At 30.9% G+C, this 14,032-nt stretch overlaps 1 protein-coding gene across 1 annotated transcript; it reads left to right on the top strand.

Annotated features, from left to right (window-relative positions):
- Positions 1-2,709: 2,709 nt before the first annotated feature.
- Positions 2,710-13,532, top strand: LOC114334945 (facilitated trehalose transporter Tret1-2 homolog). The gene is made up of 2 exons (XM_028285082.2): positions 2,710-2,893; positions 9,475-13,532. Exons 1-2 carry the CDS (start codon positions 2,806-2,808, stop codon positions 10,803-10,805), a joined length of 1,419 nt encoding a protein of 472 aa, XP_028140883.2. The 5' UTR covers positions 2,710-2,805; the 3' UTR covers positions 10,806-13,532.
- The last annotated feature ends 500 nt before the right edge of the window (positions 13,533-14,032 follow it).

Below are 14,032 nucleotides of genomic sequence, written 5' to 3'. Positions count from 1 at the left end.
GCAAGCCAGATGGATGCTGAAGCGAAGAAGACAAGAGGGAATTCAAAAACTTACAATTCACGACCCCGTCTGTTCAGCTGGTAAAATCCAACAGAAAATGGACCTAGTTACTCAAAGAAGTAACGACCAATATAAAAATAAAATAAAAATTCCATTTTTATTCAGTTGCATTTAGATTTTAGTTAATAGCACTGATAGTGGAACTCAAAAGCAATATTTTGAGCTTAGGAAAATGTTCGTAGGTTTATTTTTGAGCAAGATACAGATATATTTATAGCGCTCTCTGAGGCACAAAATTAGCTCACAGCTAAAAGTTTCGCATGCTGTATAACTTTAAAAGCAAAATGGCTAGGACACATATGGAGATCCGGATTAACTACGACGATATACTCAATATTGGAATGGACACCAGCTGGCAAAAGAAGACGTGGAAGACCAAGATCTACATGGTGACAAGAAGTAGTAAGTGATCTCAACAATGCGGGCATACGACATTGGAAAGGGAAAACCAGAGACAGGAACGAGTGGAGAAAAATAACAGAGAAAATTAAATAACGAACATGAGGACTAATCTACCTCAAAACATAGATCTAGAGAGCGTAAGCGGCGTAACCCCTAAAGGGGTGTTTAGCCACTATATATATATATAACTTTAAAATATAAATAAAGATAAAGTAATTTAAAAACTTTGTAAAGCTAAATGAGACTTTGTAAAGCTCATTTGCATGTGTAGAAGCAGATTTAAGATAGAAAATGGTTCAAAAAATTCTTAGTTTTCAATTTTCAATTTGCATTATGCACTAATTTTAAAATATCTGAAGTTCTTATTAGATTTAAGTTTAGTAAACGCCATTCTCTTTGTGTTTTGTTAAGGAACAAATATTATTCGGAATTTTTTTTTATTTTGTTTAGTTTACCAGCTAGAGCATTAAAAAAATCTATAAACAATTAAATTATTTGTAACAACAATTTTTTGACCACTCGGATAGAAATTCATCCTCGAAATTCCTAATCAGGACCAAAACATACAATAAAATACTTTTTATTTTATGGTTTGTCCATCAGAATTGAAAAGACCACGTTGACTTCTATTTGGCGCCTATACTGTTAATTTAATTTAATTTAATATAATATAAAAAGGAAAGAATCTCTCTCATTGGCTTTATACCATAATAGAAATTACTAAAGGAGTAAAATCTTCCTTTGTAGATGGTATATAATTTATTTAAAATTTTTCTAAAAAAGATCCAAGTTGGACTTAAAGTGGGTACATCACTGGTACGATACAAACGAACGTTTTCGGAGTAATCAGTTCATCATCAGGTTAAAGTTCCAGATCCAAAGTAGTGGAAACTAGCTACTGTGGTAGGTCGAATGACCTTACCAGTATAAAAAATTAGCCATTTCGGCTACATCGAGAGTGACAATAAGTCGATGTTACAAGAATAAAGTGTAATTAAACCATAATGGTTGGCTTCAAAGTAAATGGTCATGTTGAAGAAAATCAGTCCGTTTCCTACTGTCTTCAACATGACCATATAGTTTGAAGCCAAGATGAAGACTCCATTATGGTTTAATTACACTTTATTCTTGTAACATCGACTTATTGCCACTCTCGATGTAGCCGAAATGGCTAATTTTTTATACTGGTAAGGTCATTCGACCTAACACAGTAGCTAGTTTCAACTACTTTGAATCTGGAACTTTAACCTGATGATGGACTGATTAGTCCGAAAACGTTTGTTTGTAAATATCATACCAGTCATGTACCCACTTTAAGTCCAACTTGGATCTTTTTTAGAAAAATTTTAATAAATTATATACCATCTACAAAGGACGATTTTTATTTCTTTAGTAATAAATTAATATACCTTTTACCAAGACGAATTTTTCATTACTTGTAATTAATTGTATACAGCCATCTAGAGAAAATTCTTCCTTGTGGATGTTTATTTAACTTTTATTGAAATTGTAAGGCCAATTCCTATAATAAAAGGCAAATGCACCAATTCCCTATTTCCTCCCTTATTAGGCAAAGTAGTGTGCTAATGGATTTTAATTAATATTATGATTTGAACCGCAGTAAATTAATTACTCTATCTACATTTGCAGCAACATAGGCATATGCTGACATTATCAATTATATTTATGAATTATATTATTTTGTAATATTTCCATTTAATTTTTATCATAATGACCAGATCATGATGGGTTTATTAGCTTCATGCATTTTCTCTATAAATTGTAAATGTGTATACAGGGTGAGGCATTAGTGTGAAACCTGTAAATTTTCCATAAATAAAACTTCCCCTGTTTCTGTGTTTCCGTGCATCAGCGTTTGTCCGACTAGACACCGTTAAGCTATGAACAAGTTTTCAGCTTGTTATTAATCAACTTTTTTTGGTACGCGGGATCCAGCCTTAAATTCTCTTCATTCTTGTCTTATAACTTTACACACAGTATCTCTTTTACTACCCTGATGTTATACCCTTCTATTACTTTGAAAACGTAATAAACAATTATTGGCATTCATCATATAACATTATTTTTGTCTTGCATTCCTAGGAAAATTTTGTTTATCTTAAGTGATGAGGTAATGTTCTATTAATCATCGGTCAAGTTCTTTTAATGTTTTTTGTTTATTTTCCAAAAATAAATAATTAAACAAATTTATCAAATTTTTTGTCACAATATGTAAACTTTGATATCGGCTACTTTAATTAATTACACAGTTTGTCTTACAGCTTAACCGCATTTAAGAACATTAATACAAAGGCAAAATTTGAATGTTATTTTACAAAAATAATGAAAAAAATAGATATTGAAGAACCCAATATAAAGCATGAAAAGGCCAGAAGTTCTCCATGGATGTTTCACTTTTCTTTGTTTACAGGTAATATAAATAATTCTTTATTAATTTTTTGTGTTTGTTAACATTTCTTTATATTTCGTGAACTATTGACAAATTTAAAAAGGATATAAATATTTTCTTTCGGTTTATTATTGTAAGGCATTGTTTTATCTGGTAGTCTTCTTCGTTTTGTAGTTCCTTCTTCTATCGGAGGTTGGCAATCATCACACTATCCGTATTTTATTGGTGGCTGCTTTGAAAAGATCTACCGATCTCCAACTACACCACTCTCTTAGGTTTTTCAGCCAGGAAATTCTTCTTCTTTCTATGGATTTTAAACCTGAATTTTACCTTGCATTATGAGCCTTAATATCATATTTCGCACATCTAATAATGTGGCCTAATAGTCCATTGAAATGTTACATTTAGGGTTGCATTTCTTAGAGGAGTCAGTTTTATTTTTTTAATGTGTAGGGAGATTTAGTAAAAGCTTAAGTTCAAGTTTTTGGGGTCGTCGCCCTTGCCCCCGGTCGCCATATTTAAAAAAGAGGTTCAAAGGGCTTTCGCGCTGTATTTCCTAAACTAGCAACCATACAGAAAATTTAATTACACGTAAAATGTAGAAAATTAAATTTTCCATAATTTTATATCCATTACTTTTTATCGTCAAGTGACCAACAAAAAAGTTATAAACAAAAATAAGAGAAACTTTTGTAAGAAGTTTCATTTTGGAGGTTATAACTTTTTTTCCGTTCATTTAACAATAAAATAACATCATAGTGATTTTATAGCGGATTTTTCGTCAAACAATTTCCACCATAAACTTGTTTAATTGTATTTATTTATCTAGGTTTTACAGCGCTCCAAACTTGACAAGATTCTCGAATTCTCATATGAATACAATAAAAACAAAAACTTGGGCTTACTTTTCTATCTAAATAATATGTATTTATTATTATTTTAACATTCCTATGCTATTATTAAGATATTTTTGACCCTTTTCGCGGCCACCTATGAGGTAGAATCTGGAGGCGCGTTTTTTGTGTGGTATCCCCAATAGGCCTAATCCACGGACAATTTCTAGACAAAATAATATTTATTATTATTTGTTGAAAAAGATCCATCACAGTTATTATTTTTTCATTTTTTTTCGATGGTCCAGGCTCCGAGTCAAGATCTGAATCATTATCCGAGGTGAATTTTTGTGATATAATGAGAGTTAGAGTTGGCGTCATTGTCGGTAATTCATCTACCAATTCATTTTCTTCAATAATTAATGTTGATATGTCCACGATGTTGCTGGAACTTTCACCACCACAATGGAGGCACACTGCAGAACATTTGAGGTCTGCTTTTCGGCAACCACATGCACTACCAGTTTCCATTGCATCTGCAAAAGATGAATTTAATAAGATCGGGGGTTCTGGAGGCATGGAAGTTCGGACTGGTATCCAAACTTTTCCATGCTTTTTTAGCCCCAATTTTCTGGATCATAATGTTTATCGAGCCATGATTAAATCGGATGATACACTCGGAGTCTGTGGAAACGGGCTACATCTTGCAGAAGAGATTAAATGCATTTTTTGTCATTGTTTTAGCGAATCGTTTGTTTCTCAGGATTTTTAGAGAATCGTCTTCATTTCCGCGAGACGAAAAACGTTCACCGACAACAGTGAGTATAGATGGCTCGACTTTCCCACTGACAAATAATTTTCCCTAGAGGTTTCTTACAAATAAAAAACCACCACTCATGATGCGCTCTTACAAAGAACACAAAATATTTATCTAATCACAAAACTATAAATTTTACCCATAAGACTCTTAATAGTATTATCTATAAAACTAAAAATACTTTTCACAATTTTTAATACGATTGCACGTGGCAAAATAGATAGCACAACTGTAAGAATAAGTTAACTAGAGGGGTACCGCTTGCTGTGCCACCTAGGATAAATTATAATATAAAAGTAATAGCAGGCAGATATTCAGTCCAGTACGGAAGAAAAATTACGTAACTGCAAATCTTGTAAATTCCTGTTTATTGCGAAAATAACTTCTAAAATACTATGTAAATATGATACAAAAAGACCTAACTGTAAAAATGTGCTGATCCACTATAGGGTAGTTGCGTCTTTACTGAAATACGTGATATGTTAGACCTTGTTTCAGATGCATAATGACGCAATTGTAGATAGGGTTGAAAATGCGGCGACTAAATTAAGATAATCAAATTCGAACCAATATCGATGAAAATAATAGTCATCGTTGTCAAAAAACAGACGCCATACCGATGCTCCTGGACGGTTAGTCTTCATTTGGTCCCTATTTTAAATATTTAAAAATCGTTTTTTTTGCTCTTTTGAAGAATTTTTTCATTTTGCGGTTGTGTCATTCTTCTTCTGGACCGGCGAATTTGTCCTCAAACAACTTCTTGGGCCTTTTCTATATATGCTTAAAGTTCTAAGTTTTATAGTGGGGAGAAAGGTCAAAAATAGATTAATAATAGCATAGGAATGTTAAAGTCATAATAAATTGTATGAATAAAAAAATATTAAGATAGAAAAGTAAGCCTAACGTTTTGTTTTTAGTGTACCCCTATGAGCATTCGAGAGTCTGGTCAAGTTTGGAGCGCTGTAAAACCTAAGTAGAATTAAATACCTTTATAGTGGAAATTGTTCGCTGAAAAACCCTCTACAAAATTGCTATAATGTTATTTTATTGTAAAATGAACTAAAAAAAAGTTACTTACTTAAGCCGTCCTCTTGTACCTTACGGTGTCGAGGTACAAAAAAAGTTATAACCTCCAAAAGAGAACTTGTTAAAAAAATTTTACTTATTTTTGTTTATATCTTTTTTGTTGGTCACTTGACGATAAAAAGTAAAAGATACAAAATTATAGAAAATTTAATTTCCTACATTTTATGTTTTATCTGATTTTCCGTAGGATTGGTAGTTTACCAGATATAGCGCGAAACCCATTTGCACCCCTTTTTCAAAATTGCGGCCGGGGACAAGGGTGGCGACCCCAAAAACTTGAACTTTAGCTTCTACTGATCCTTCCAACACATTAAAAAATAAAATTGACTCTTCTAAAAAATGCAAGGTATGGCCTAAAATATGTAACATTTCAATGGACTATAAATAGTCCAGCTTCCTTGCTTTGATGTTCTTATATCTCTCTAATATATAATTCTTTATCAATTTCTTGTATTTTTAATATACAAAATTATCATATTTTTTTAATATTGACTTTAAAAAGGTTATATTTTTTCTTTAGGTTTATTATTGTAAGGCTTTGTTTTATCTGGTGGTCTTCTTCTTTTTGTAGTTCCTTCTACTATCGGTGGCTGGCAATCATCACAGCTATCCATATCTTATTAGGGGCTGCTCTGAAAAGATCTACTGAGCTGTAACTATACCACTCTCATAGGATTATCAGCCAGGAAATTCTTTGTCTTCCTATAGATCTTTTAAATTTTATTTTACCTTGCATTTTGCCCTGCAAATGCTTCCATCTTCTTTATATTATTTACTTTTAGTGTCCAGCTTTCTATTTCATACAACAAAGTCCAGAGCACGTAGCGTCTTAAGGCTCATCCTCAGCTCCAGAAGAAGGTCTCGATTAACAAACATTTTTTTCATTTTTATAAATATGTACTTGTCTTGCAATTTCAATGCGTATCCTGATTTCTCTAACTTGGTCATTATTTTGATTAATCCAGGTTCCCAGAAATTGTAGTTGCTCATTCTTTCTACTTATCTGGTAGTAGCCGATCGAAAAAATAAAAGCACATGATCATGATCATGGATAGCAAGCACTACAGCCTTAGCTGGCTGTGCTAGTTTGTTTCTTTAAATGTTACTCTCCATTGTCAATTGGTATTTTCTTTGTATGACATAGGACGAAGTATTGACTTAGCGAAGAAACATTATAAAACAAAAGTTGTTTAGAATTAGTCATTTTATCCAATTCCGGTCTTATTTTGAATGTATATTTTTCACCTTCGAGAGCGATGTAGAATTGTAAACTTTTTCCTATATAATAATAGACAATTTCAACTACCTATTCTCAAATTTTCATCCTTCCTTTATTTTTTTTGGGTCACATTATTTTTTGATCGGGCTATTGTTCTAATCGACTTATATAATATTACTGTATAGGTCTGGATCCCGCGTATGAAAAAAAAGTTGATTAATAGCAAGCTGAAAATTTGTTAATAGCTTAAGGGTGTCTAGTCGGATAAACTTTGATATATGGGAACACTGGAACAGGGGCAGTTTTAATTGTGGAACAGGTTAAAAATTTGGAACGGTCACACCACGAAAACGGCACATTTATTTTATCCGACAGAACAGACTTAAACTCTCCTAACAGAGATTAAACTCTCATGCAAAAATCAGACTGCTATTTACCACCGGTCATAATTCCTGTCATTTGACATATTCTACATGTTCCACTCATTAAAACGCCCATTTGGTGATAAATAGCAGTCTGATTTTTGCATGAGAGTTTAATCTTTGTTCGGAGAGCTTAAGTCTGTTCTGTCGGACAAAATAAATGTGCCGTTTTTGTGGTGTGACCGTTCCAAATTTTTAACCTGTTCCACAATTAAAACTGCCCCTGTTCCAGTGTTCCCGTATATCAAAGTTTATCCGACTAGACACCCTTAAACTATTAACAAATTTTCAGCTTGCTATTAATCAACTTTTTTTTCATACGCGGGATCCAGACCTAGTATTGCTGTACATATTAATTTATACAGTGCGTCCATAAAGTAACGCATAAATTCATTTATTCGTAAACCGGCAATTTTAAAAAAAATTCCGAAACAGGTCGATTTTTATTTTTAATTACCGATTGTTTGGCATATATGTCAAACTAGTGACGTCATCCATCTGGGCGTGATGACGTAATCGATGATTTTTTAAATGAGAATGGGGGTCATGTGATAGCTCATTTGAAAGGGTATTCAATTCTCTATTCCCTAATATAAACATTAACATAAATATTTAGATATACAAGGTGTTCAAAAAAACATTTTTAATTAAAATAATTGATGTTGTTCTGAAGCTATTTACTTGTGGCATTTTTATGATTAATTTTTTATATGGGAAATAAGCCACAATTAAAATGAAAAAAATAATTTTATTAACGTTTCGACGCCCAAATCGGGTGCCGTTGTCAAAATACAAAATACTACTAATGGAAACAAAAATGTTGTTGCTTAGTAAAAAAAATTCTTCTAATAATTTATTTAATTGACTCATTTATATCGGTAATTCAGATACATATGATACATTTTAAAGTAGAAGACTTTAAAATGATATTGCCAATATTTATGAGTTGCGTTCCTGGGACGACTTTTCTGAAAGATAGTTCATTCGATTACATGAAATCAACCCCAACTCAAGAATATCCGTCACAAAAAAAATCATAGCATGTGATCTGTCTTTAAAAAGACAACCACATGCAACGGTGACATTAAAATTTTAGTGTTAGAGATCTCATAGTAAATCACGAGGGAAAACCAGGAAAAACCTCGTGATACTATCCCGACATCGTAAGTATTTGGTCTTAAATTTAAATTACTCTCAAAATTAATACCAAATTCTGACTTTACTATAATTTTGTTTAAATTATAAATAATATCAATAATATATGGATATAATATAAGTAATACTAAAATATAAAATATGTACTAACTCGACTATTGACTTATTAATTGTGGTATTTTCTTTCTATTGACTTCCTCTTTCAGTATGGGTATCCACATCCTACTGCATTCCACCGAGGAATTTGCGACACAATTGGTTTCGTTTAGCATAATTAGAGCCGCTTCTTTGATTTTTCTCTTTTTACTATCTGTTTCTTTCAGGACTATACTTGAATCTCTCCACTGAACTCTATGTTCATTATCCCATGCGTGTTGACATATTTGAGATCTATCAAACTCTCTATTTTTATTTCCCATATAAATAATTAATCACAAAATAATTGATACAAAAAGAAGAATGTATGTAATTTATTTAATTCAAAATACGTTTTAATGTTGTCAGAAAACAGGAAGAAAATGTTTATTTGACAAATAAATATTGTTTTTCGCTTAAATTCAATGTTAAAGCTACCGCCCACCTGCCTCTTGCCAGTTTGAACATTTCGTTTAAGCGAAAATCAATGTTTATTTGTCAAATAATTTTTTTTCTGTTTTCTGACAGTAGTAAAACGCATTTTGAACTAAATAAATTACATACATTCTTCTTCTTGTCTCAATTATTTTAATTAAAAAAATGTTTTTTTTAACACCCTGTATAAATAATTATGCTAATATTTACATTACTGAATAGAGAATTAAATATCCTTTCTAATGAGCTATCACATGACCACTATTCTCATTTAAAAAAATCATCGATTACGTCATCACGCCCAGATGGATGACATCACTAGTATAATATATATACCAGAAAATCGGAAATTAAAAATAAAAATCGACCTGTTTCGGGATTTTTCCTTAAACTCGCCGGTTTACGAAATAATGAATTTATGCGTTACTTTATGGCCGCACTGTATAATATTTTAAAATTATTTCCAAATATGCATACCTAATTATATCTAATACTTTTAGCCAACTTGATAGTCATCATATCAGGAAGCGCAATGGCCTTATTTTCATTTGCTTATCCAATATTGACTTCAACCAATGCTGAAGTGAATCCATTAGGAAGGCCAATCACTCCTTTTGAAATATCTATAGTATTGACAACAGGTGCAAGTTGTGGAGCTTTGAGTAATGTATTTATAGGAAGAGTTTTAGATAAATTTGGAAGAAAAAATGGTATACGACTGTTCGGCATTTTGTTTTTTGTAGCTAATATATCTCTTGCGTTTACACGAAATATTTATCTATTAGTTTTATCTTTTGCAGTACAAGGATTAACAACATCTAGTGGAATAATAACCGTAACAATTTACGGATGTGAAATTGCGGAAGATAGAAATAGAGGTTGGGTCGGATGTTTAAGTTCTCTCATGATTCCAGTCGGCAATATGCTCACATTTATTTTTGGAGCATTTATCAATAACTTCTCTTTATTCAATCTTATTTTCGCAAGTCTTGCACTACTTCTAGTACTATTATCTTTTTTTATCGTAGAAACTCCTATATGTTTGTCTCTACAGGGGAGAAAGGAAGAGTGTATAAGTACTTTAAAAAAACTTAGGTATTACAAAAACGATAGTGGTCCTGAAAAAGATTTCTACTTATTACAAACGAGATCAGAGGCGGAACCTAGTCAAGTAAAATTTTCTACTCTACTGCAAGATAAATCTACGAAGAAAGCATTACTTTTGTGTTTTACAATATTAACCACGCAACAGTTTTCAGGTTTATTTTTAATTATGGGCTTTATTGTGCCAAGGTTTACTGACCACAACTCTTCTGTATCTGGTAGTACAATCTCTCTAATAGTAGGGGCTATTCAAATAGCTATCATTATTGTTATTCTTTTCATTGTCGACAAAATAGGAAGGCGACTATTAATACTTTTGGGATCCCTTGGATGTTCGGCGATGTTGTTTATATTAGTCTTTTATTTTTATGTAGACCATATGAGCTTGCCTCTTTTAAATAGTATTAAATTACTACCTGTTATTTCTATAACTCTTTGGATTATATCATACACTTTGGGATTGGCACATCTCCCAAACATTCTTGTAGGAGAACTATTTAATAATGAGGTAAGGGCTACTGCAATAGGTACGATTTATACAGTGGAACGTATTATAGGAATCGTTTTGAGTTTTGAATACCCGTTGGTAACAGAAAAATTTGGGGCTCATATTAACTTACTACTATGCAGTATTATCACTCTCATCGGTTTTATATTATTATTAATATTTTTACCAGAAACTCGAGGTCAGAGTTTTAAAAAAATTCAAAGTATTCTTAGTAAGTAAAAAATTTAAAAAATAAGGTTATCAAATCATTATTTTATAATTATTGCACATTACTAGACTTAGGCAAATATGCAAATTGCATATTTTGCATATAATGCATAAAAAATGCAAAAATGTCAAATTTAGCATATTTTTATAAAATTAAGCATAAAGTGCATATAATTTGAAAATTTGGTGTATTAACTATATATTTTTATATTCAAACTTACAGATAGCATGAAAATGCCAATATTTAATTTTGTTTTATAATCACTTGATATGTAGTAACTAATATAGTATAGTAACTAATAAAAGACAGCGGCTTATAGTTTTGTCCTGGAATTAAGGGTTTGTGTTTGCCAGTTTATGTCTCTAGGTAAAAATTTTTATTTTGACGGTCAGTTTCATTTGGTTTCACTTTTGTTGTAAAATTGGAGGCGTAAACAACGTGTATTTCTAATTGTGAATAATTATTGTGCTTTTAAAATGCCGAAAATAAGCAATGTTTCAACTTGGATAAAACCTTACAAAGAGCCAGCTATCTATGGATATGGATAAAGTTTATTGCTCATGTTGTGGCAAAACCGTGAGCACATACGTATTATTTTTTATTTTATTTTAAAAATTTACACGGTGGTACAAACAAAGATTTTAAAATTGTAGATTATGTTGAAGAAAATACCGACACAAGGCTAGTTCGCAATAAATCGATGTATTTTCTCTTTTTTCAAGCATTTTTTAAAATCCTTGCGATAAAAAATAGGATACCTATTTAAAATTCAAATCATTCAATAGTCTACTGAAAGGTCGCTAACATTTTTTTTCTAACAATAGCATAGTTTGCTTTAATTTTGCTAAAAACAAAAACATATCATATATTGGACTTAATTAATTAAGTGCTTTTAATTTATGCTCACAGTATTTTTTCTTTAAATATAAACAGAAAAGACCAATAGCCTCTTGTAAATATTTGGGGGTTCTTCTTTCTTGCACAGTCATTTCTTGACATTTTCAAGATTACTACACCGATTTTTATTTGATTTAATTTAAATTTAATTGTTATGCGAAACGGTTCATTTTTAGTTTATTTCTACAATCTTAGATTTTAAAAATGGGTTAAACTATATAATATTTATATTCCTTTTTAGATTTCATCTGAAAAAAAAAAAATTTCAAATAGATCAGCATGTCAGAACCGTGAAACATTTAGCTAAAAAAATAAACACCACATCCGGTGAAAAATATCAACCTTCAGTGTCCAAGTGCTTTCAGTTAAGTTCCAAAAACAAACCGAAAAAAACTTTTAACGAAGACTTGTGTCGTACATTAGTATCTTCTAATATACCGCTTTCAAAATTTTATCTAACGAAAACTTTAGTTCTTAAAAAAAATAAGGAAACAAAACATTCCCAGTGAAAGAACTCTAAAGAGAAATAATGTCAATTTGTTATACTTCTCAGTTATCCACAACATAAAAGCCGAAATAGGTAATAATATGACTTTTACATATGTGTGGACGAAACCACTGACTCGTCAGGAAGATACATTGTGCACTTATTGATTGGTGTACTTAGCGATGAAACCTTTCCAAAATCAGTTAGAGAGTACAGTTTTAATAAAAGGATTTGAGTCACTGTGTCAAAGCGTTAACGGTACTATTGGAAAGGAAATTTTTCAAAAATTTAAAGTAACCATGGGAAAAAAATAGTTGTTACCAGGTTTTTTCTGAAGTGGTTCAAGTACTAGCTGGGACATTTTCCGAACCACTTAATTTAGAACCATCTATTATAGTAAATTTGAAAAATGCCCCAGTTACATATCAGTTGATGTCGAAAGAAGTTTTCTATTTACAAATATATGTATTCAGATAGAAGCCATAAATTTTTATTAGAAAATTTTGAAGATCATTTGATAATCTATTGTTACCACAATTCAAAATAATATTTATATGTTAAAATAAGTGTATATATTATGTATTTATAATATTATAAGTATTTTTGTAAATAAAGAAAATATTGTAAATATTTTTTATTATATGCATATTTTCTAGATAAATATGCATATTTTGCATAAAATACTGCATATTTTTGCATAAAATACTGCATATTCATGCGCATATTTCATACTTTTTTATCTGCATATTTGCCTAAGTCTACACATTACACACATAGGAAAAGTCTTCGGTTTTTTTTTTAAAGAGACACAATTTCTTCTTTAAGAGTAAACAGTAGAGCGTCATCAATATTTTTGTTTTTCGAAAGTTCTGCGAACTTTCAACAGTAAGACAACAGTGCGTCGGTAATTCGACACTGACAGTGACATTTGTACTATCAAAAACCATAATTTCTATACTCATAGGCGCGAAATGTTGCCGAGTTAGTCAAGTTCGATTTCTTGCGTTCCATAGTAACAATATATTATTAAAAAAAATCACTTTTCCTCTTTTCTCAATTAAGTATTATCTTTTATTGCATAGTATATAAATTATTATAATCACTGAATACATAGTTAGTGAAAAATGATCATATTAATTAACTGATTTAATAATTTAAGCGTTGATACAAGTAACAGTTATCCAAGAAGTGTATTCAAAAGTCATCTCTAAGTTAGTGGTGACAATGTCATTGTCAAGTAATGTTTATGTACGTATCCATACCAGTGAAAACTTTACTACAGTAGGAAAAATTAAAGAATACCCATGAACGAACATATAAAACACGCTGTATTTTCCTGTCACCGTGTCACACAAAAAATTGGCCAGCGCAAGTACATGTAATAATTATTGTTACATGTACTTGCACTGGACAATTTTCTTTGTGACACGGTGACAGGAAAATACAGCGTGTTTTATATGTTCGTTCATGGGTATTCTTTCATTTTTCCGACTGTACATATACTTTGCCGTATAAAAAAAGAAAAAGTAGAGATAGCCGTAAAATATTTGCGCCTGTACTCTTAAATAAATTTTTTACAGATAAACAAAATAAAATCAAGCAATAAAATGTTTAACAACAAAAAAGTCAATAAAATATACGCTATTAATTCCATTTTCGAAGTTGCCACAATATATTTTATAATTTCATTTATTTCGTACCTACAACACTGCTAAAATGGTGATTCTTTATGTTACTTTTAAATTTACATGTAAATTTTTCTCATTTTATAACTTAAACATGTACTTTTAATTATCTAATAATGTACATTGAAGTCATAATTTTCAAATTATTAACCGTTTAAGAGGCAATATC

The sequence above is a fragment of the Diabrotica virgifera genome, chromosome 4, assembly GCF_917563875.1.
Source record: "Diabrotica virgifera virgifera chromosome 4, PGI_DIABVI_V3a".
Lineage (NCBI taxonomy): Eukaryota > Metazoa > Arthropoda > Insecta > Coleoptera > Chrysomelidae > Diabrotica > Diabrotica virgifera.
This window is presented reverse-complemented; position numbering and strand designations above follow the sequence as displayed.

Excerpts from the sequence above, each read along its gene's own strand:
- LOC114334945 (XM_028285082.2), top strand. The coding sequence starts at position 2,806 with ATGAAAAAAATAGATATTGAAGAACCCAATATAAAGCATGAAAAGGCC. Across the intron at positions 2,894-9,474 it reads TCACTTTTCTTTGTTTACAG|CCAACTTGATAGTCATCATA; the intron begins GTAATATAAATA and ends TAATACTTTTAG.